General features: G+C 43.0%; 1 protein-coding gene across 1 annotated transcript in view; it reads right to left on the bottom strand.

The window, feature by feature from the left end:
- Positions 1–25,460, bottom strand: part of dlgap2a (discs, large (Drosophila) homolog-associated protein 2a) — a 140,388-nt gene that overhangs the window by 40,539 nt on the left and 74,389 nt on the right. The window contains exons 4-5 of the mRNA XM_041061311.1: positions 4,580–4,597; positions 3,273–4,420 (exon numbers count right to left, since the gene is read on the bottom strand). Of these exons, the coding sequence (XP_040917245.1) occupies positions 3,273–4,420; positions 4,580–4,597 (1,166 nt within the window). The remainder of the gene's footprint in view (positions 1–3,272; positions 4,421–4,579; positions 4,598–25,460) is intronic.

Consider the following 25,460-nt stretch of genomic DNA (forward strand, 5'->3'; position numbering starts at 1 on the left):
TTAAGACTCTGATGAAAGATTTTTAGCAAGAAAATGCTAATAAAGCAGCAGATTTGGGTATCAAGCCCCCAAAGAATTAGGATGCTGTGATAGTTGGCCATTATTATTGATTTGGCTTGGAAAAGCAGTAGTACACACAATAAGGATGTAGGAGAATGTGCTCAACAATTGACTATTAAATGGTTATAGTCTCACGATCTCCTTTTAGAGTGAAAGGAAACTTGAGGTTTGAGATAATAAAACATAAATACGACCAGATGCTTACCGACACTTCATGTTGCCTCAGGCAACAGAGACAAGTAACATTTATCTATAAACCGCCGTCTGATCCCGGAGTTCCTGGGACAAAATCTTACTAAGTAGTCATTCATAGCCTGATAGCTATCTAGGAACCCCTTAATGAAAAAGTTAGGGAACCCCTGCGTGTGTGTGGAGGTGTGTGTGACTGTAGCTTTCCGTCACAGCGCCAGTTTTGTTTCTGCTGCTTTGCACTTCCTTTTTGTATTTTAATCATCAGCCTTTCTGCCTCTCAAGCTCCACCTTTGGCAAGCCAACATGGCAATTAATTGGCTTATTAAATCCCTCTGCAATGCCCCATCAGCAAAACTATCAAAGACTAATCCTCCCTTTGTACTACAGTACTGTATGCTGGGAGAGAACAGAGTAGCATTTGCTAGAACAGCTGACTTAATCAGGGCTGAGACAAATCAGGGCTGGCAAAGTTATTGTGCTGTAAAGTTACAGGCTGGGCACAAGGAAGGTGGCGGAGGTATGTACCACAGCTGTTATGACGGTCCAGGTGTGTTTGCATGACTAATTTGGAGAGAGCGTGTGAGCGACAGCAACGGAAAGATGGCAGACCACACACCTGTACACACACTGAAATTCATCAGGTGATCATGTAGATGAATGTTTTCCCGCAATCACCTTCTTTCATTAATATCAAGCTCACAGTCAAACTCATGAAACAAAATGTGTGTGTGTGTGTGTGTGTGTGTGTGTGTGTGTGTGTGTGTGTGTGTATGTCTTGGGGAGGGCTAATTGGGGCTAATTTGTGAAATTACTTAGCCAGAGACAGAGAGCGATGGCTAGTGCCAGGCCTGATTCTCTAACATTTGTCATTTCAGAAAAAGAAAAGCCAATATGAATCTATCTCTGTCCTTCCCGATGTCCAGTTAATCGATCTCTCATACATACACATGCGCTAACCCTCTCTGACACACAAAGAGTCACGCACACCTGCTGAAAGCTCACATTAACATTCATCACGTCAGTAAGACACATCTCTCTGTCTGTGGTCTCACACTTTTACGACACTTCAAAAGTTTTTCATTCCCTCAGTCATCAACCAAGGACGCAAAGAAGGTGACTAGCACATCATCAAACCATCTGGTGTGTGATAAACAGAAAAACACACACACACACACACCCATGCACACATACTCTCTGTCACACACGGACACACATTGGGTACAGTACGGTGCAGACAGTTGTGGGTAATCCCAATTCAGCAGCAGCAGGAAGTGAAAACTTCTCAATGTGACCCCACTGTGTGCGCAGAGTATCATTCCTGACTATTGGCTCTGTCTCTCTGCCTGACTGCCCCTGGTGATGAGCAACAACAGTAGCCATGGGGGAGCAAAAACAGCCATCCCTTTTCCTCCCCTCTGCTTCCTGGAGTATCTCCGCACATCCACAGAGGCACAGACCTCAGTGATATGCATCTCCAACTTCCCCCCTCTCCTTTCAATACATCTTCCAGCTCTCTGAAGGGGCATTGATTCTCCTCCAGGGAGGGAAGATGTGTCACCCTGCATGGATTGGATTGATAACGCTGGGCTAAATATAGCCCTGCGGCAGGAAGCAGGAGAGGTGGATATTTTTAGAAGTGTTTATAGTGCGACGACTCGGACACTACCTCAGCTGAATGACCAAATGGACGTAAGGAAGGGGTGGGAGTGGGGGTGGGGGCACTAAACGCTGCGACTCTCTCACTGAGAGATGACTGCACTTAGTGGAATTGTAAAAAATTGGATGAGTGCACTGTCTTTCCGGTTGAAAATGATCATCCGTTATGTTTAAAAACACGCTAGACAAAATTAGTCCACTAAAATATTTTTGGATGACAAAAGCTTAGATTGAGTGCTTTCTTTGGCTCCATTGGCTGATTTGAGTAATGTACTGGCTTTCTGTCTCTAATCCATACAACACACACTCTGCTTAGGGTACTGAGTCTCCAACTCCCCTTTCCCAATGTGCTGAAGTGCTTGCTTTATTTTGGCTGCAGGCGGAACTTTTACATGATGCTATCAGATACCACATTGTTGTATACTGAACAGCGCTGTTCCAAAATCTATTTTTCCCTGCTTGGATTTGCAATTTGGGATTTCTAAGCATGCTCTCTTTTTTTTTCATTTACCCTTCGGCATGCATTTAAAACCTGTGAGACACTTCTGTGAAAAGTGCTGACTCACTGAATTGATCCCCGGCGGTCCTATGAGGTATCCTGTGGAGCCGATCATGGGCCTGAGCTAAATGCTAACCTTTTTCAGAAACCTATGCAAAATCGATGCGAACAACATGGTAAAAATCAACACTGATCTCTGGTCTTTTATTCTCTTTCTGCCGACTCTTTACCTCCAGAGCAGATCATTTATGGAGTTAATTGATTTGCCCTGCTGTGCTAGACCCCTTCTGCTTCCAGCCACATGCTGAGCCACAGGACAGGTTCACATTGTAATATATCCAGGGCTATATCCAGGGCAGATTCAAGCAAAATACTGTCTTTCAGATCAATCAGAAGTCCAGCTGTGAGGAGAAACTTTTCTTCCTTGTCTATTGACCGATGATGCCTATAGGAAAAGAAAGCTTTGTGGTGTACAATGCAGGCTTGGGTTTTGGGAAGAATGTTTTTCTCTGTGTTGCGGTGCCTCCAGTTCTTATGAATTTTACATTATGATGAATGGACACTCAATCACTGTAGTGACTGAGAACTAAAATGAATGTTTTTATCATCTCTTCAATTTCTTGTCACTATCAAAGCAGATGCGACTCCTTTCAAATCACCATCTTCTCCTTTCCACATCCTCCAAACACCTATCATCTAGCCGTCTAAAGATTCATGCATTTAAATAAACTAAATTTGTTTATCAGTCTCTGAACTTCCCGCAATCAAGTGGCATCAAAAGTAATGTGCGTGTAGTTTTTGGTTTTGCAAAACTTGCTTGAGGAACACAATCCAAGTGACATATGGCAAAACAAGCCAAACTCACCTGTAGATAGTGACAGGGCCTGAGGTTGGGCTTGAGGTCAGTGGGGGTCATGGGCTTCTCCAAGTTGAGTGAAGACTTCCTGTAGGCCTCCTTGGCTTGGCTGACTGTTAGCGTTGACCAAGAGCTCCTCTTCATGAACTTGCCCTCCGGTGCCATACTTATGCTCTCACAGGCTGAGCACTTGACGTCATTGTTACTCTTGGATGTCTTTAGCGACATTTCTCCTGCCAGGTGGCCGTGCATGGAGTCAGGGTAGCAGTGGCTGATGTGGTCCACAGGATGCCGCGACATGATACTCGGCGTTCTGTACGTGCTGTCACTATCCAGGTTGTCGTCCGAGCTCCACCAACCTCCAGAGCGTTGCTTGCCGCTACCTTCGGATTTACGGTCTTTGCTCTTGCTGCGTTTGCTGTGTTTGTGGTGGCCTTGGTGGTGGTGATGGTGGTGGTGTGAGCTATCCCGATGTGAGTCGCTTTTGGTACCGTTCATCTTGGAGGATCCTTCTAGAGAGTGTGACTTTGTAAAAAGCTTCTGTACTGAATGAACTAAGTGGCGTATTCGCCCAGGGCTTTCATTGCGCTGCTCTGTAGTTGTGGTTGTGGTGGAGGTGCGTTGGTACTGCAATGTGTGGAAGCCATCCCGATGCAGCGGCATTTGTTTTTCAAATTGGTCCAGGAGGTTTGCTGGGATTCGGTTCATTTTACCGCTGCCACCATGCGAGGATGAGCCACCATCATCTCGGGAGTCCCTGCCACCAGAAGTGTTTCCACCGCTGTCCCGTGAAGCGCTGCCGTAGTGCATGCGGGGGAAAGTGCTACTAGAGATGGAGTGGTCGGCGGCCGACATGGACACCGGCATCACCATGCACTCAGAATGGATGGAGCTCCGTGGGGAACAGCGGTGGTGACCCTCAAGGGGGCAGCTCTCAGTGGGGCTGAGGAGGTAGGAGGGGGGCCGTGAGTCGCCATGATGGAGGTGGTGGTCCAGTGAATGGTCGCATTCAGCCAGGCCGCAGGTGTGGGCTGAGGTGGGAGAGGTGAGCTGGAGCTGGGTAGGGCGGCCGCCGGAGATACCCTTCATGTTCCTGGGTGGAGGGGAGTAGCTGTCCTCATCGAAGTACTGAGAGGGCGACCATGAATACTGCTGGTCTGAGAGCAAGAAAGAGAAACAACATTAGTTCACACCCAAGGTTAAAAAAAAAGCATTTTCCCAGAAATGTATTTCACACGTAATGATAAGGGGGAAAAAAAAGCCTAGTACCAAATCACATCCTCAAACAGGCTGGTTATTATCCACCATACTCTCACTCTCCACATCCACTTCAACTACAAAGGACACAAAAAAAACCTCAAAAAGTGGCACATCTGAAATGTGGAAGTAAAATCAACAGATTGCACAGACACCGTCCTATTTTTATTTTTTCCCCCCCTCTGTTCAGGCCTGTGACGGCATACTGCTGGAGAAACAGGGAAAAAAGAGAGAACGAAAGAAAGAGAAGGACAGGCGACAGGTAGGAGCCTGCATTGCCATTTATCCAATGCAAAGTGAAGTAATAGCCTATCACTCTGCAGTGCCGGTGTCATCCATCAAAACCCTGAGGAGAGCGCTGTGATCCTTATGGCCGGATAGGCGTCCTTGGGAGGCGATCACCAAATGCTCCCTCCCTCCTTTTCTTTCTGTTTGCCATTTAGTCTTAGATTAAAACCCAATTCTGTGCGATCGGTCACCAAGGGCAGACATCCCAGCACTCTATTCCCACATATTTAACTTAATCAGAGCAAAGGTTTACTTCATCTTTATGCCTCCCCACTGTCTGCTTCCACTGTAATTACAATTCCTTAGAATTACGTCAGAATGATTGGGGTTAAGATTCCATGGGTTACATGAATGCTATGTAATTAATGACCCCGTTGCTGTACTTGGTCTTCTGCCTTAATGTGGCTTTATCTTGGAAACAATAAAAATGTGCCATAGATCCCAATGTGAGATAGATTCCAGTCTGAAGGTCCTCAGTATTATTTTTAAATTTATGAGGACTTTATGAGTTCATGGCTGCTAATTAAATTATGCTATATAATTGAAACCTTATTAATTATAAGCATGTGTTCAATGTATTTCATATAACAATAGTCATTTTGTCTCTTAATTTGGTTTTTCTCATTACCTGATCCTCAATGATCAGCTGAATATTGGAATGGTAGAAAAGCTTCTTCTGGTCATATTTCAAACTTATTTGTATCCAGTCTTGTGAAATAGGAAAACAAACAAACAATAACCATATCCAAGCTTGCTTGCCTGCCAGTGATAAGCCTCATAAACCTCCTGCACTTCCACTCCCACTGTAACCCCATAAAATCAAGGAGAGTTTTTATGAGCTACCAGAGTAAGAGAGAGGGGGTTTGGGGCCAAATTGTATCACTTTTAAAGTATGTTAATGTATTAACAAAGCAATAAATTCTTAAAATATTATAAACTTAATTCTGATATAGTGATATAAATACCAAAAACACATTTGACAGCTGGGCCCTGAGGATCCTGGCTGTGGTGCAGTAAAAACACCTTAGCTTAGCTTATTCAGGGGCTCCAGTGAACATAATTAGAAGAATTCAGGAGTGAAGTGCTACCACCACAGCCTTGTTGCTGCACTAGTAATTCATTCTGCTAGGTTGGAGCTCTGACTAAATGTTATTGTCCATTTCATGCAGGTGGTGGTCTTAGTGCTGCTCAGATATTGTGTTTTTATTCCATGCAAAAAAGCCTGACCCCTACATTCCCCACACTCGACCACCGACAGTTTGGTCTGAGATTCGAGTGTGTTACAGCGGTAGCTGCTAATGTAGCCTTGAGCTACTAAACTTTATACAACTTCTTCACATATGCAGTAGATCTCACTAAGACCTGTATGACAGACTTTGATGTGTAAAATTGAAGGAAATTATGTCAATCATTTTCATTAACCTGACGAGTGAGGCGTCATTTCCACTCTCTTGATTTCAGGTACCTTTTGCTGGTGGTAAAGGCGACAATGTGCAGAATAATAAAGATTTCAGCCCTGAGACAAAGCTATAAATGAAAGAAAAAAAGGCTCCATCATGGCGGTTAACTGCAATCGGGGGTTGGAGAGATGGATAAAATCCTTCATAGTATTGATATATGTAGAAACGTCAAATTTCTAATAAAAAAAAAAAAATCAATGAAGACGCTGTTAATGGATAAAATAATCAGGCTGGAGTCTGCAAGTCACGTTAATGCAAAAATCACATAAAAATGAATCATTGCCATCGTTACATTATCGACAAGAGCTGAACCACAAACTGATTTTCAAAGGTTAGCTACCACTATATACACGATTGACAAATTTATACTGTGTCACATTTGGCATCATCATGTTTCCCAACCTTTCCAGCAACTTCACCATGAATTTAACAACTGAATTTCTGACGTCTCAAAATATTTATTGGAGGCTTTTACATTCAAACACCTGTTTAAGTGTCACGGCAGTATACAAGCTAGAAACCAGACAGTGTATGTTCCCCGTAAAGGTCCCGTGGGTCCTGGGTGTACTGAGGATTTATTTATCTATTTTGTCAAGAGCTCTGAGAGAGTCTCGTACACACACACACACACACACACACACACACACACACACACACACACACACACACACACACACACACAAAAGAAAACACATCCAACCAAGATCATGAGAATGACTTACTGTGCTGTTAGTGAATTGTGACTAAGGGTGGATGCCTCTTTTTCATCTTTCAAATTGGATAAAATTTATTCCTTTCAGACTTATTTTTAATGAGGTCTAAGATCTCAACCCCTGAGGTGCAGCCGTGCTCTTCTGTTGCTGCCGTCCTCCATCTGTCGAGATGAAAACAAATTCTCGTTGTTTACCAGTCTTCCACGAGGATGTCTACTTGGCAGCCTGATGTAAAATTAATCCAAGCCACTCTAAGCATGCATGAGGGGAAAAAGATAAGACATTTTCCCTCAGGAGGAACTGTTTTTGTAGGGCTCTGCATAACTAAGCTGAAAATGCCTATCAAATATATTGCTACAGAGTTGAATTCAACAGGCCACATCAGGTGAACTTGCTTGGCCTCAGTTGGTCCAGTTCACTGCTTTTGCTGGAAACTGCAGCAAAAAGGATGATGGTGTGTTATTGATTGATAAGTGATGCTACACTTCTGTCTGATGTTATGTCACTGTCTCACTCCAAGGCCTTTCTCTGACAGCTGACTATTCCTTGAGGTATCTAAGGGAGCCGCACTGAATAAATTATCTACCGGCAGAGTTATGGCATTTCATGGGATTACAGATGACAGACTCATCCGCCCTCCATCTCTCTTTCTCCTTTTTCACCTCTTCCTCAGCTGATACAGAATTGTACTTTGGATAAAGGAAAGGGAAAAAAAGTAGATGCGTGACTAAAAAAAAGTATGCCCTACAAAGCATTTCGAAGGTTATTTAATGTTTACATATTTACAGATTGAAGGGAAAGCCGCTCTCTCAGTCAGTGTGCATCCTTTTGGCAAGTGCTCTGCGAACAGGGAGACAAGTATCTGTGACATCTGTGGACAGGGAGAGGGCTTGTTGTTTTTACACTGATACAAGCACCTGCCATCACATTATCAGCTTCCTGGCAAAGGTGCCAACTACTTCGATGGACTGCTGGGATGGACGCTGAATTTGGAAACTGGACGGCAATTAAATTTCAGCACGACACGCAGTGGGAAGAAAACATTTTCTCTAAATGTCGGGCTGATGCAGTGATGATAATAATGATTACACAGATACAGACGAAGTAGAAAATCAGATATTTTTAGCAAAAGGAAAAGGCAGGGATCCTTGATGTTGCCTTCTTTATGCAAAAGGCTAAACCAGTTCCCTAGACTCTCAAAACTTTTCACTGCAATGACAAGAAGTCCTGCCTCGATAAGCAGGCATTTCCCCCAAACAAAAAATGAACCAAAAAAAAAAAAAAAGATCACATTCGACTTAACTTTCCACACATTCTGCAATTGTAGATGCAGAATGTGTGGAGATGCATGTCTGACTTAACACCTGAACCAACACGCAGGTCTATAATGTTGTCAAAGCCCTCTGGGCTCGACTGTGATAAACACACCTTATATCTGACACAGGGTGTGCAGGGAAGGGAAACAGAGTCAGAGGAAGAGGCTCATTTATTAAGGGCTTCTGTTTTGTGCTGCTGCTCCACCCGTGTGCAGAGTGTGAGTAAAGGTCGTCTTGCTCCCCTTAACACATTAGCATTTAAATAGCATTATATCTGCACTGAGTATCACTGACAGCTCCCACTCTTCCACTGGCTCAGACCCTAACTGGAGTTGAAAACAAAGTTAAAAGATAATAAAGCGCTGGACTAGACTGAGAGATCAAAGGCAAGCGACCTTCAGACTTGGCAGTGGTTAGCATGGTGGCTTGCCGCAGCCCTATTTAAGAGAGGATTAGGATGAAGGCGACTGTAAGAGAGAGAGAGAGGGAGAGGCCCAGTGTTAAGGCTCCACATGAGAGACTTGTGATGACAGCCTTTAATGTTTTGCGTCACAGAAGGAATCTGTCATTTCTAAATTGTCTGGCGTCAAACGCCCTGCTTCAGTACTCCAGTAAATTAATTATGAGAGCAACCTCATGGCAGACAATTATAAACATATTATAGGTTTAATCCTACCACTCACATTTTTTTATATGTTTTAATTACATAGTAGGTGCAAGTTCATGCAGTTATTGTGGTGGTTTCTCTCAGAGGTGTGGTGGGTTACAAAAATATTTTAAAGTAATATATTGCCTGTATGTGTTGTTGCCTGTAGATTCTCCCTGTACATTAACATGAAAACATGCAAAAGACCCAAACTACTCCAAAACACCTGCAGTCTCATTTCAATCAATTTGCTTTCACATCCATTGAACAATAATATATATTGTGTGACAAATGTCAAAAGAAAAAAAATCTCTTGCATACCATTTTAGTAGCAGTAACAAAAAAGAAAAGGTTAAAAATATGCTTTCCAATAAAAAGCCTCGTCTGGCTATTCCAGCAGCATCCCTTCCAACCGGCCAGAGTAAAGTCACACCCCTTATTTTCTGAGCAAAACAAATCGATCGGACAGCTTTCTTATCCATCTCCCAAAGGTTAAATGCAGTCTCCCTAGAATTCTGGCCTTTCTTAAGAAAATCAAAAGACGAGGAATTGTGTCCTCAACCCTCAGGGCACATCAGCAATGGTTCGAGCTATTAGATTTGATAGGGAGCCAATGGACAAAGAGGAAAAGTAGCAAGTCTGTCAGCTTTGCAAGCCTCATGATATCCACCATAGCGGCTCTGATCAAAATAAGGACTCAGCTCACAGCTTTGGCAGATATCCCGCTCACTTGTCCGTCCGAGTGACAGCACAGGACGATTAATGCATATTTTTCAAGACTCGACTGTGAGCTGAAACCGAACCTGCAGCATTTCAGTTGCTAATGCAATACTAACTGAGTTGTTTCAAATCGCCACAGCAGTTGGGAGCCAATTACTTGTCACTGATATTTTTCCTCACAGACCATCTGTCTCTGGCCAAGAGTGACACCTAGAATGCCAGGAAAAAAAAAAAAACAGTTTCTTTCATTTGTTTGTTGCTATGACTGACACCTAATGCTGAGACATGAGATTAAAAAAAAAAAGTCTGTTTCATAACTTTCTGCTGAGTCAGTGCTGCATGTGTCACATACAGACATGTATTGTATGCTTGCATGGCTGCTCACACGCTTACTCAGTGGGGGCAGGACCTGCTCTCACAACTGGCCTTACATCAAACTGGGAATTCATACTGGGGTGATTTAGAGAGGAGCCAGTGTCACATGAATCTATACAATAACAATGATTTACACTATTAAAAAAGACCAGCAGTCCAAATATTCACGTCCATGAAATACCAAGTGACGCATTGTTGTGGAGACTGTTGTTCATGTTGCTTTTATTTTGGAAACATCTGACTAAATGCTTTATTGTATAAAGAGAGATGCTGTAGTCAAGTGTTTCAGACTTGTGTGGATACTGGTATCTAAGCACACACAGCATGGTGTCATATTGTGAATTAATGCCCCAGTATATACGGGGAATACCGGGAAGTCTGTGTGTTCAGACACAGAGGTCTTCTCCATACTTCACTAATACTGTCTTAGCTACTTTACTATAATTTCTTGGACCTTGAAATGGTGTTAAAACAGTGTTATACCTGATACACACTGATACACATGCTTATATTTAACTGCACAGACAAGCATGTTTGAGTCATTGCATTGCAGCCTCTAGTTCCTGTTGCACAGAGCTGCTTGTGGTTACATTTACAAACCTGTGAGTGCTGCCTGGATGTGAGAGATGGCACAGACAGAGAACTCCCCTTCACCTTCCCCAGCGATCAAAGCCTACACCCCACTATCTTTCTCCCAGGAGGGTGTGAAGGTTTGCCTGCGAGCACGGAGGGATAGATTAGAGCAAGGAGAAGCTAGCAGAGGTAAGAGGGTATTGTCTACCGAGCTCCTGTAAACAACAGTAATGATTGAGGGGAGATAGTTTGTGTGTGGCTGTATGTTTTGGGAGAGTCCTGGGAGATAACAGGCACATGAGACTGTAAAATGATACTGATACAAAGCGAACAGGAGCTGTAACAGCAGATATGCATATTCCTGTAACCCCCTAAAGAGCTCAGAGTCTATCAGCCTTGGCACTAATCTCTTCAAAAATGATTAGGCTATTGGCAGGCTGTCCCAACAAATATAAAATGGCAATTTCTCCTCTCTAACGCCCATTTTCATCGACAGTGGCGAGCTGAAGGCGGCCATAGTATTTAGCTGCAGAGAGATTATGGTGGCCAGATAAGGAGAAGCCGCTGAATGTCTGAATACTTATCGTGAACCCGCTAATGATGAAGTGTGTTATCTGTGCTTTGCTCAGCGCTCCTCCTCAGCTCCCCCTTCCCTCTCTGCCAGCCAAAGAGAGGACAGAACGATAGGTGACAAAAAGAAATTTAACAAAGTGTCAGGATCAGCGTTCCTGGTTTCTGTCAGAAGGACGACACTTAACGCTTTTCTTTTCTGCTTCGCAACTTTCTGTATCTTCCTCTTTTATGTCATGGAATTGAACACAAAAGCCTGAATTTATGATGTTTCTATCAAAAATGTACAGCCCAATGTCCCATATTCTGCTGTGTGTACTTTCATCCCACACAACATCACAACAGCAGCGACTGTGCCAAAATTGTCTCTCAATCCTTGTATCATTTTCTTATTCAAGCAACGATCTCCTCAATCTAAATCATCTCAAAGCCCCCCCCTCCCCACCCCCACCTACCCCGTTTTTTATTTACAGCTGCCACAGAAATTGACTTGGAGTCCAACAATGCCCCTGTGCAAACTCTTGCCAAGTGTGGTAGATTGCATGGGCTTGCATTTACATGGTGGAATCATAAATCCAAAGCAGCTATCCAGCTATGAATAAATCATGCTGAATGTGAAATTCTGCCACAGGAAAAGCCCTGTGACTCTGTGTGTGTGTGAGAGAGAGAGAGAAAGAGGGTAAGTCGCATCTTATGTAACAGCCAGGACTGCATTGCCAGGCAACTTGTTAGAGGAAGCCTCAGAACGGTTCCTGGTTGCCATAGCAACGTGCTCTGAAGTTCACATGCTTCGCTGTCTTTGCAGCCACCGAGGAGTTCGGGAGAAAATGAGAGATAGTTTGATATTGTCCCGCTGTTATTATTTGGGGGGATGACGTAACTAAAATAGACACACGTGTCAAAGGCAGACGAGGAGGTCCAGAGCAGCCCTCAGTCCCCCAGAGGCAATCCCATCACAGAACTTATTTTAAAAAACACTACAGGTCCCCTAGGCCCTGCAGGCAACCACAGTCCTCAGCCTGAAGAAGACAATTGAAATCCTTTCCCCTCTAATGTAATTTTCCTCTCTGCAGATCACGGCAGCCCAGAGAGCCGAGGGCGGGGTGGGATGGGGGCCGACCATAATGACTTTTTGGAGATGGAAGTGATACCGACAGTCCAGTTCAGATCCTTGTCTCTCACTCGCCTTTTTCTCCAAAGTCAGCCGGAACATTAGAGCCGCAAAGTCAATCAGTGTGTTAAATGATTAGCTGTGATGTTAATCTGGGCAAAATCAGATCAGAAAAATGAAGTGTACTAACAACATCTGAGGGTGGAACCAAGTGCTGCTGATGGCATGAAATTACCATAAGCATCACATGAGTGGAAGAATGAATTCAAACACTGAACAACACTGCTACGCTCAACCTCTGAGGTCTAAATAAAAAAGGATTTTAAAAAAAAACAATCATTTGTGTGCACACAGATCCTCTCAATGGGTTGATTTGTATGGAGGAAGGTAACATGTCACTCAGGGGAGCAAAGGTGAACCCTGGACACATCTGACAGTAAAATGTAATTAGTGTAAGTGCCTGTCCTGGTGTTTTACTGGCCTAATTTCACAGCAGTGAAACGGAAGAAGTGCTATTGACAAAGCCCAGGGCGTACTCTAAACACATCATACAAAAACTATTTACCAGCCAATGGTGGAGCAGCCAAACAGCAGATATGAGGAGTTATGCAAATAGCCTTCTTGAGTGCTATTTGTATAACTCCATGTACTGCAGACACCTGCCACTATTATCATTACTGTGATTATATACAATAGATGAGTCTAATGTGGTGGAGGTTAAATCAACAGGTGAAGTCCGAAGCAGGACTCCCATTAAGCTCTTGCATTGACTATAAATTTAACTTAATGATTATTTTTGTTACTGACATGTCATATATGATAATGAATACGATGTATATGATTGGACATGAATCACATTAATGAACATTACTGAAAAGTTATTGTATATTTCAAGTTGAGCAGAACGTACAGTTTTATGAACTTTACTCAAAATGAATTCAGCTCCTTTGCATTTGCATTGATTGGTCTTGTCTGGAAGGTTCCAGCTCATTGAACGCCTCCTAAAAGTGAAAGCTGATGCCACAAAATTACCCACAGTAATGAGAAGAACGCAAGTCAATAACAGTCCAAGGGTGGTCCAAGTAATGACCTTTGTGGGATGAGAAAGACTCCAGTACAAAAAGGTCACAGAATGCTGAGCTGTCTTGCACGATGCATTTTGGCAGTTTGGTTGCTAATCTTCGTTTTACCTCAGCAAACATTGTCTGGATGTCTTAAATTCCCCATTTATAATTTGAAGTCAATGCAGCAGTGCCAGTTACAGTGGTTAAGAACATTACGACAGATGATGGTAAAAACAACTTGTTGCACGGGTGTTCTACCAGCTGCAGCACATGTTGCTGTCTTAATCGGAGTTAAAACAGTAATATAGGACAGATATGTACACTCACGCTGCCTTGATCGTCAACATCTGTGCAAAAGCACTCTTATGGGGGCAGGCTGGCTTTCATTTGCTTCCCCAGGTAGTCACTCAGGCAACATGACTCTAGTAATAATTTGATGGAGTGAGTGGGCTGATTTAGCTTCCCCCCCAGATCCAACACAAGTAGCTGTAATGGGATAAAAGGAGATATGAAAAACATGGATGTAAGCTTTCGGAACTAGACAGACTGGATCGGATTTACCGGTTGTTTAACGCTTAAGCTGTCACCTGTTGTTCGATGCCTAAGTGTGACACATAAAGAAAAACACAGGGGCGGAGAAACTATATCAGCAGCAAGAGACTGACTGGTGACAGGCCAAACATGTTTCCCATTTTCAAACTTCACACTCCTTTTATTCTTATTCCCGGGGGTCTTGCTGCAGCCTCCTGCACCGAAACCTCGTCGACAAGCCATTTCTGAATCTCCGTGAATTGAGCAGAAGTGATTCATAATGTCACACTAGTTAACACGCGTGTATCAGTGTGTGGGAATCTTTGTGTCGTCAGATCGAGAGAGTGTGAGAACAAGAATGGCAGGAAACAAAGGAAAAGAGAGTGGGTGAAAGGCAGGTCAGCATCAAGTTACACCAGAGCAAAGTTTTGTCATGAACACTCACTCGGTCAAATAAATGTTGAAGACAATAGAATTTGACTTGGAGCTTCACTATAACTCTACACGTGGGAATACTCTCTGCTGCTGCAATTGGGAAAACTTATTATAAATAACACATGGGCAGCAATGCAAATAATCCTTCAGTAGGAATGCTCTTCTATAGCGATCTGATAAAAATAAATAAATAAATAAAAACGATCCCTCATTACTTGGCAAAATGAGCCTGAAAATTAAAATTTATGATCTGCAGATAAGACGTTTGCCAATGTCTAGACTTACATCAAGGCTGGGAAGCTGCACAATTCAAGATTGAGCTCAAGTTCAATATCGCTCTGAAAGCAATCTCTGACATAACTGTCTCTAAAGCAAACCCTTTAAATGGAACCACTACCACAACAGACATCCATCCCTCCATCCACCCACCCCTTCAAGAGTCTACAGCAACTCTCTCTTCTTCATTTCTTCCAAGCTTTCAGATGGAGGTTGCTTAGAAACAAAGCTTTGAGCACATCACAGCCAGGACCAGAGTGTTAGTCTTTGCCTGGGGCCACATACAGTGCATGGGGAGATGCGACAGTCGTACCAGCTGCTAGCTGTGTCCCAATTCATGGGCCTGATTCTCCAAAGCCTGTCTTTCTAGAACGAATATGTTGTAACAGGCCAACAATGCTCGTCGCATTTGTAAAGCTGTTACACATGCAGCAGAGAAATTCTCCATTCCTTTGCCCAAATTTGGAGAGCACATCCTGTGTATTCCTTGCAGTCATCACCGTCCCATGATCCAATGCGTGTTGGTTGATTGTCTTACGCTGTGCTCAGGAGATCATTGTCAACTCGTAAAGTCAGATGATATCATATCATGTATCCACAGCCATCGCTGGTCAATACATCACAGCAAGAGCAATGAAAAAAGACATAAAGACATAAAGTAAAGTTTGTTCTTGTGAACAGAATGGATATGTTGCTAATCACACAGTGCTACAGATGAACAGAAAATTAAGGAGAAATCATTTTGTAAGCAAAAATGCCGCAAATTCTCTGATTCTAGCTTCACAGTATTTGTGAAGCAATTTGAATATGTCAACTAGAGCTACAGGAAACTGCGATGGGAATTGGTTTACTATTTTCTGAGATCTGACAATTGACAATTTTCAGATTCATGCTGATACCTAAGACATACTGTCTACATTAGATGGAGCTGCGAACACAACTTTAGATTAAAGTCTTAAAAGCCCTGACAGGCTGATTAAAAGATGTAACATCACGGATTTACAGCGACATCAACAAGCAGCATTTAAAATTCAAATCAAAAGGAAGAGGCAGAACAAACTGTGGGGTGTGCATGCTCTGTGTCATGAGAAGAGAAGACCAATTAAATTTGCCCTTAGTCCCCTCTCTGACAATTACATCGCTGTTGGTTATTAATGACAGTTCGCCTCATTGTTGCCGTCATTTTTAAATCACGCAGTAAAACATTCTCACAGCAAAATGTGCTATACATGTGGATGTTTGAGTATTTAATGATATGAATATTGAAATTGCACAACATCTGGGTGGTGTGTCCCTCGAATGAAATCAATTAAGGCGCCTGTGATATCCCTCCCACTCTCATCTCCGTTTCCAAGGCGAGCCCCCGAGGGTAACGACCGCATTGTTGCATCACACTGCTTCCTGATTGGCCTCTAATGCTTGTTCTTGAGGCCTGAGCTTTGAAAAATTCCTATATGCGATGTGCACGCACGCTGCAAACGAATGAGCCCACAACAATTACTTCACCATGAGCGCTGAGGATCATAATCCAAAGAAACTGATTCATGTTCATTGTCTTTGCTTTGCATCCTGTTCTCCATCAGTGATCCCACACACAAGTCTGGGAAAACATGAATTACAAAATATTCAATATTTGCAGGTGTGATTCAAAATCGACAAACTGTTGCGTTCGGTGCGAGAGTATGTGATCCTGCTATAAGTGAGAACAAGAGCTGCGCTGTCTCACGTCGCATTGTCTTTAAAAAAAAAAAAAGGCAGAAATGCAGGATAGGAGAAGAGAAAAGGGAGCCAAAGGAGGGGATGAATTAACACAGGACAAGGTGAGACGAGACAAAGCATGCAGAAAGGCATGCTTATGATGGATTAACGCTGTTTTGCATGAATTAACAAGGAATATATGAAACATGCTGTGAATCTGTTTCACTCAATGGTCAATTTAATACAATTTAATACCTAATTATGTTTCACTTGTCATACTTTAATGCCGCCTGAACGTGAACAATGAGAGGTGGTGATTTAATTGATGCTGGTCCCCTCGTTCAGCACTCTATGAATGCCATGGGTTTTGTCAGTCTGATAAAGGCAATAGATAATAACTCATTACCTTGAGTTATTAATGTTGTGTACACGGGGCATCGCTCACTAAGTCCTACTGGGCTGCTTAGCGCAAAACTTGATCACAAACAGATTAGGAGGGATGGAGGAACGAATTTGTAAACACTGGCTGTGGCTCTATTACAATTACAGGATGGAGGTCCGCAGAGTTGCATTATATGAGGATATAAAGTTAAATGGCTCTGGGACTAATTAAAGTGTTTATGGGTTTTCCCATAAGATTGAAGCGATACTTTAAGGTCATCCGATAAGTGTGGACCTGGGTCAATAACAAAGGTCAGTATGTCTTGACCTCAACAGCTGCTACTTCTCTTGACTCCACAGTCCACAATATGAAATTTTAAATTTTAAAAATGATTTTCAGCCTGAGAGAAAGCTCTGAAGCTCTAAGATCTCTTTAAATTGTTACCACAATTTTGTATTTAATAATGAATCATCAGTAAGATGGTATATGACCAGTGGGCAGACTTGCATTTATGCTGTACCTCATCTCTGCATTTGCAGAAACAATTCAGTGGGAGGTGAATTTCATAAAATCAGTGTTGCAGGGTGAACTATCCTCCACTTGCTTACAGAATAGTTCTACAGCAAATGTCAAACTTATACATGCTACTGGATAAAAACACAGAAAATAATGTGCACTCCCTCCCTTGCATGTACAGCACACACAAACATGCTATGTCCTGTATATCACAGGTGAAATTAATCCACAACACACGGATTACATAAATCAAATATCAGGCAAAAACACCCAACATTCTCTGGTTTCGTCTCATCAAATGTGAGTATTTTCTGTTCTATGTCATTACAACACACAAGTGGTTTTAGACTGATCACAGGACTAAGAGTCTACAGCCATGCAAGCAGCCCTTTGAGGCTGTGCTTAGGCACAGCGATGCATGTTCACAGTGACAATAATAAATACATTTCCTGGCAGTTTGTCCAATTGTTGTGGAAACCTCCTGATTACATTAAAAGAAAAGTCAGGGGGCTACCGCAGACAATCGCTTTCATCATATGGGGACCATGTTAAGATATTTCACTGGATGAGTAAAGAAAGAGCCAAGAAGATCACCAAGGTCAGCAGGACTGATCCTCTGGGAACTATGAATAAATGTGCCAAATTTTGTAGCAATAGTTTTTCAGTCTGGACCAAAGTGATGGACTGAACAACCAACAGACCAGGGTTTTTTTTTCTTTACTATTTGAACTTTTTTGCTTATTTGATAATGAATGAATCAATAAAATAAAAAAGAAATCAGTATAATCATTGATGATTAAAATAACTTTAAGTTGCATCCATACCACATCTCCTGTAGAAGCCAAAGTGAATATTCCGTCACAATTAAACTTGTATAACAAGAACACATGGACGATACCATCTACCCACCTCCTCACCTCCCACTATCGATGAGAACAAACCATAATAAACCAGCTTCTATCAAGCTGTTGTCACTGCAGCCTTGCAGCTTGTATCATCCCACAACTAAAAAAGATGAATCAACCTCAATGAATCAGACAGGAAGAGAGAAAGGAGAGATACAGGCATTAACAGAGATCTTCTCCACTCAGACAGAAGGTCTGGCTCAGCCATCGCAGCGTTTGTTAAAAAGTGCTCCATCGTCTGCCAGTGCTCACTTGTTGCACCGTAGACGTGGGGCAGATAAGTGGCAGCGCGAGGCAGATTTTAACAGCTTTGAGAGGTCTGCAGGATGCCAGGAGGAAATACCACAGGTTGCATTACCTCTACAGAAGCGCATAGGCGGCCGACAGTGATGGATTGTTTGGTTTTTAGAATGAACGTTAAGTGGGCCTTGCTGTCACGGTGCGCAGTGTTTTAGAGTGAACCAAAATGAAGTATCTTGTGTGCTCTTTGAAAGCACTTCAGCTGAACTCAAAGGTGGTGACCCTGCTGCTGCAAAATGGGAATACTAAAGAATGTCACTGCTGCCTCCTTTTGAATTCACAAACATGCAAAACAGGTTTAATTCCACCTCTGTGTGACTGTTGGTGCTCCAGCGACAGGGTGTGTTACATTTCACTGAAACACACCTGATCCGTGACCATGAGCCGTGGCATGGATCCATCATCCACAGCTCCACAGCCTGGCTTCCTGCAACAAAGATTAACCCGAAGTGACCTCCGCCGAGGCTGGACAAGGAATTAATGTTTCCGGAGGTCCACATCGGACCCAGGCATAGAGTCATTATGAGAACCGCTCGGGGAAGTGGGGGGTCTTTAAGGTGAGGGCACAGTACACACTATTAACCCCACTGATCTTGGACTATTGCCACGTCTGACTGATGCTGGTTATCACACACAGACCAGGCCAAAAGGACCGGCTATTGTGTCCAGAGGTTAGCTTGCCACAGGAGGTACTGTGATTGAACACCGTCGGCAACAACAAAAGGCTGCACTTATTCTTCTTTTCAGTCGCGCAGAGTGAATTTCCCAGACAAAGAAACCAAATTTGAAGCAGTTTCTGCAACAGTGACACTTTTGACGTGATTCACATCATCATCGCAGGCTCACATTCAGTCCTAAAACCAACAACCCTGCCTTGGTAGTTACTGGGAGAATGTCTAAACCATATCACCAATAAATCATTTCTAAACGAAGACTTCCAAATAACACTTCTCCAAAACTTGCGTGGGAGGAGAAATCATTTGTGAGCGAATCAGCCTCACTCACGGATGATTCAAATGCTCCCTGCTGGGGAGGGAATGGAGAGGAGGAGAGGGGGCAGCCCAAGCTCACAGAAGTGCGGTTTTGTCATAATTGTTGCTGAAAATAATGACAGTCCCCTCCAGCAGTTCAAGCTGTGAGCACTGTCCCCTCACTCGCTTATTTATGCTCTTTGGGTGTGCGTTTCCTGTTGAAAATCGGGATGGGGGAGCATGAGATGTGTTTATTTTTAGCAATTTAAAAGTGTGTCTCCAGCTCTAGGACTGCACCTCGGAGGTACGCAGGAACGGCTGTCATGAATGGAAATGAGCGTGAGCGTTAAACCTGTGCGCATTAAGTGCTCCATGTTATTAATACGGGACAGTTTTTTAATGACACAGAAAGGAAAATACTATGTCGGAGAAGTTTCTCGAAAGCGGCGAAGACAGCTCATCAGAAACAGAGCGCCATGATGACAAGAAAATTAGAGACTGCAGTCAGTTATTGACCTGAATTATTATGTAAGGTTTAATGCTGCAGGACCTAGTTTTGCTACAGCGATAATAGTGATGTTGTTTTCTCAGCATCATTCAATTTTCCTAGCCAAACTTTTGGTCCTCTGAGCATATGTGTGTCTTAGCCCGACCGGAGGCAATGAATTCTGGGACCACTGGGAAATCTGACTTGCTCAACTCATTTTGTGTTCACCTGACTTGCACGGAGGTTAATAGCGAGAGCAATAGAGTCACGGATAGAGTGGTCAATGAAGTACTATATAAGTTCTAGAATAGTGGATGCACATGTACCCAGATCCATATTATTAAAAATACTGTGTCTGGTACATTGTGGGTGATATTATGGGTTTTCACATGGGCTGTGAGGTACGCCTACTGTCATCAGGGCAGAAAAGAGAAGACCAGATGGAGAGAAATAAGCCTTATTTCCTGCTGGTCGACACGCTTTCAGAATCGAAAGTCTTTTCCCAGCACTTCTGAGCCAAATATCTGGCTAAATGAAGAGGCTGCAGAGCATGATAATGTGATTTTAGTGCAAGCGTGTGAACTAGAGAGGAACAACACAAGTGAGAGGTAGTGTTTGGCAAAGAAACCAGCACATCCTTGAATGGAGTAAAAAAATAGCCCTGATGTTCTACAGTAGGATGTGTTGTATTCATTATCTCCCACGTCATGGTGATTCAGTATCACTGAAAGACTTACTGTCTGTCATAGGGCACAGAGGACTGAGTCTCCCTGTTACGTAAAGGGATTGTGCTTCTCTGTGACCTCAAGCTGTTTGAGCTTATCAAGTTGTAAACAATGCACCGCAATAAACTGATGAGAGCGATGTCACGGAGCTACAGCCCTCCATGTTTTACGAGAGGCTCTGGAAGCACAGTGTCAAATGTCAATGACGTCATTGCGGTTGAAGTGAAAAGAGTCAGACCCTTCGTTCCCCACCCTGCAAAATCATACAAAAATAAAACGCTAGTGAAGAGGAGACAACTGTTCCAGTAGCAAATGTTCAAGAAGGGGAACATTATGTGGAAATTCAGATGGGTGAAAATAGGAGTGTTCATGATTCACCCATGCTGCAGCCTGACAGTAGCCATCAGTCTTATACTCTCTCCCAATCCATTCTTCTGAGCGCTCCGAGCCTATACATAGCAACAGTGTGCTCGCGATTCAGTAGCAAGCCAGTGCATCATCCGATATCTCTGGCTCTGTCTAACGCTTGGCTAGCCAAGCGATGCATCTGTGGAGACTTCATGAATAAAAATGCGGCAATAAACTTTGATTCTAATCAGAAAACGATGCAGGGCTTAAATACGGTGAGTTTGCGTTGCTCTGTAATCACTAGCATCTCTGAGGTGCCATCATTTTCCAAAGCGATGATTAATTTCTTTGGGGGCTCTGTACACATTGGTCATATATGTCAGGGCCGTCTATAACGAAAGGGCCGGCAGAGAAATGATGTGAAATGATGACATTGGTGGTTCAGCAGGGGAATTTTATGAGTCTTATTACAGTAATTGGCTCTTGTTGCTGAAAAATCTGAAGAGTTCATGCCTGGCTGAGTGGAACAAACTGGAAAGAAATCCCCACCTTTGCCCCTGATAGTGTGTGTTTAGAGGGGAAAGGGAATAGAGAGAAAGTGGAAGAGGTGGTGAAGGGGAAAGACAGAAAGAGGCTCCAGGTTTGGGGTTTTAATAAGCAGCTCTGAAGAAAGAAGCAGTGCCTGGAGGGAGAAGACCTCAGGGCTGATGACCACAGCAGTGTGAGGCAGTGGACACTCTCATATTAAGAAGAGGACAAAGGCGGGACAGATGGTCCACCAGAGAGAACGAGACCTGATGAGCTGGAGGTTTCTGTGTATTTCTGAAGATCAATTCTTTGTACTTCACGTTTTCATGTCTTGCAATGTACAGAATGATGAGCTAATTTTAGGAAGGCATATACAAGAAAGACAAAACAAGCCAAGAGAAGGAGAGACAATGGGCACGAGAGAGGAAAAGACCAGGAAGAGAAGAGAGACAGAAATTCAGACAGACACTGTGCAGGGTTTAATAGTCGTGAAGGACTAGTGCTGCATTAAAGATCACTTTCCTTCCTGAATCTAAAGGTCAATTAGAACTGACACTGAATTTTGACCCTTTGCTCCCCTTTTACAATATTTGGAAAAAAAAATGTTTTCATATGGGTCATAATATTTGAATTAGTGTAATTTTCCTTTCTCCATGCAAATGCTCCATCCTGTTTCTGAGCCTCGTGTTAACATGATGCACATATATTATCAAAGTAAGTGCTTTTATCAGTATATACTGATTTGTGAGAAAGACTTTTGTGGTTTTCATGTTACTTCAATCACTGACTAGCTTGTTCAGTACAAACAACAGCAAAGCAACAGCAGAGGATGATGGTTAAAGTGTGGCCAGGTAAGGCCTGCATCCTTCTAATACTGACCAGCAAATGAAAGTTGTTTACTGTAAGCATGGCAAAGGTAAAGTCATAAGGCTAAGTGGTAATTAAACTCTTACTTGGCCGTAAAACATTTCACCAGTGCTGGTTGTGATGTGATGCAATAAAGATTTTCAACTGAGAAATGAGCTTTAAGTGATTTAAACCATGGAGAACATACAATGCAAATCCACCCTGTTCAGCAGATACATTTTGGACCATTCAGCAAACTGTGGGGTGCGTTTAGACAATTATGTGAGTCACCACATTATACATCACTATAACTATTTAAACTTTGTAGCCTGAAGATGTATAGATACACTTTTTCCTCTCCTGATAATGATTCCAGTACCTCAACTGTGGGTATTTGCTGACACAGAGTATCGATCAGTGCTCTTCAGTGCTCTTCTTCCTTCATTTAAAACTGTGTACCTCAGTGTAAGGTAACATGAGGTCAGCCTGAATCATAGGCCTGACTGAATGAATGTAACTGACTGTGGAACCGTTGTATTGTTAACTTCACTGTCTTGGATCTGGAATTGGCAAAATATTTGTTGTACAAGATTGGTGCATCTCTCGTAGATATAGTATGATTCTAAGAAACTTTATCTCAAGTTTACTCAGAAACTATTGTTGTATATTGTGGGGGAGCTTTACAGAAAATCCTAGTCAAACTGAGACTCAAACATCAACAGTGCAAAAGCTTTACAGAACGATGTCTGTCCCGAGCAGATGCTGGTATTATAAGATTATTAAATCCTAAACATCCTAAAAAATGTCTAACATCTGGTGGTTTTATCCAGTTCCCTATTCAAGTGTTGTTAAATAACATTATGCCATATTTGCTCTCACCGCTGCTTAAACCAATCCAAATGATCAAGAGGAGTGTCTGGCATTTAACCGCCATCATCAGATGGGAACTGAATGATGTCTTGCACCAGGAGCAGCGCGACGACACCTCCCCTGGCCAGTTTATACCCTGGCCCCGGGGAGCCTTCCTAGTAATGAGACTATTTGCATGCTGACGGTCAGTTGGTCTTGTTATCACCCCCAGAGCCCAATAAAACCATATGAGCTACAGTAAAGTTAGAGGCAGCTGTGAATTCAAAAGTATCACTCTCATTTTATTGACCGTATTCTGCCTCAGAACATGATACTCATGGGCGATAACGATACAAATATTTGGAGATATATTCATCTGTGAGTCATCCCAATGAAAAAAAACAAAAGCAAAAAAAAACAAACAAACAAACAAGTATTGCAATTCTTGCCAACGAGCTCTCACTGTTTTTTTTCTATATGAGTCATAAATGGGAGCATTCACAAAAAGCTCATCCAAGACAATCCCGTCTGAGTTCAAACTCCCCCCACCCCTCCAGTGTTTCTGCTGCTCATCAGTCTTTTGCCTGGAGTGATGTCAAGCTTTCCCCTCGGTACCCCGGGATTCTCTGAGCAAAGCTGCTCCGTATGCGCTCCCCTCCAGCCATTACAGCCAAACCTGGACAGGTGCTCACCTGGGAGACACACACACCTACTACATGCACACACACACACAGTTAAAGCTCCTTTTCTCACCTGCAGCCTGGGATTTTTTATGTCACATTGTGGAAACAAAATACTGATGGTTGTGGAGCAAGAAAGACAGAAAGTACCTCTGATTTAAACTTCTGCTAAAGCTACTGAGGGTCTCTCACTAGCTCTGACTGGTGAGGTGTCAGTATCTCTACCTTCTCATTACTCTGGCCACTGATTCTGGCATTACTGGAGAGTCCGAGGCGGACAGATCGATGGCAGCAGAGTGTGAGAAAGAGAGAGGTGTTCCATTTCAATCTCCAGAGCAGATACATCCCCACACATTTGTCATGCCTGCACTCAAACTGAAGCTCGTTTAGATGGCATGTAATATCTGAGGCAGTGCCAGCAGTCTTTTCTCCTCGCAGCCTCCTTCGTTATGTCGGCCCGATAAGATTTTATGTGTCATGTAACTAACTGAAAGGCTCTCCCTGAGACATTAAAAATTCATTTTAAATGTACTGAAGGGAAATATTAAGTATAAAAAAAAATATCAAAGCTGTGGAGGAAAGCGTCAGAAAAGTGTCCTGAGTGACACACATAAGTGGCGGCTTTGTGGCTCTTTGTGTGTGCCTGCGACTCGAAAGAGAATGAGGGGTCGAGAAAGCTGAGAGAGCAACTTTGGTTACTTGATGATAAGCTCAAAAGATTGACTGCCTGCTGCACTTTTCCTTGCCGCCTGGTGAAGGAAAAAAATTGCTTGCAGTTTAAATAGCATGTTTTCTTAATCCCACTTCACTGGGCAGCTGCAGGCACTCTTCTGATGTTATATTTTCTTCTTACTCTCCCTGCTTGCTCGCTCTCTTTCTCTCTCAGATGGCTGTTAGTGACATAAAGCCGCTGCTTTGCCATCCTCTCAAACACTAAGCCCCTGAAACATTGTGTCGGCTTCCCAGGGCTGGGAACGGCACTGCGATCCAATGTTGCGCTGCTGGCGTCAGGCTGCTTGGCCCCTCCACTGTGTACAGTACGGTGTATGGAGCGCAGCCAGATCTGCTGGCAAAGGCAGGTAAAGCTGCAGCCCAAGATTTAAGCTGAGAGACATGACTTGTCAAGCTGAAGGCCAAAGGTCTCTGAATATGCCAACTCGAGCACCGAATGCAGAGACTGCAGCTTTGTGAGGTTTCAGCACACAGTATGAACATGGACAGTCAAAGCTACTGAAGCTCTCAGCATGTTTCTGCATACGTGTTTTACATGGCTGTGACTTAAAATTGAATTGAAGTTTAAATCCTACTTATTTTTTTCCGAAGGACATGTAAACTATGTTTTAATTAGATAACAGAGAGCACATGGAAACTTAAGGAGGACAGAGTGCATTATCGTGGCTCTTGAGCATCTGTGTATAATGCACAGCATCAGTACTCCCCTCACACCTACCAACAAGCCTCCTCTATATTGGATAGTGACCTTGGCCAGCAGTCTGGCATGTATCCTATTCGTCTAGCCAACATACAATGTAAATGGGTTTCTGAAAATTGAAAAGTCATGCTGCCCAATTCAATATGGGACAGTGTTTCTGGGCACAGAGGGAATATGCATTAGGGTGTAATGATA

This window comes from Toxotes jaculatrix, chromosome 17 (genome assembly GCF_017976425.1).
Source record: "Toxotes jaculatrix isolate fToxJac2 chromosome 17, fToxJac2.pri, whole genome shotgun sequence".
In the NCBI taxonomy this organism is placed as follows: Eukaryota; Metazoa; Chordata; class Actinopteri; family Toxotidae; genus Toxotes; species Toxotes jaculatrix.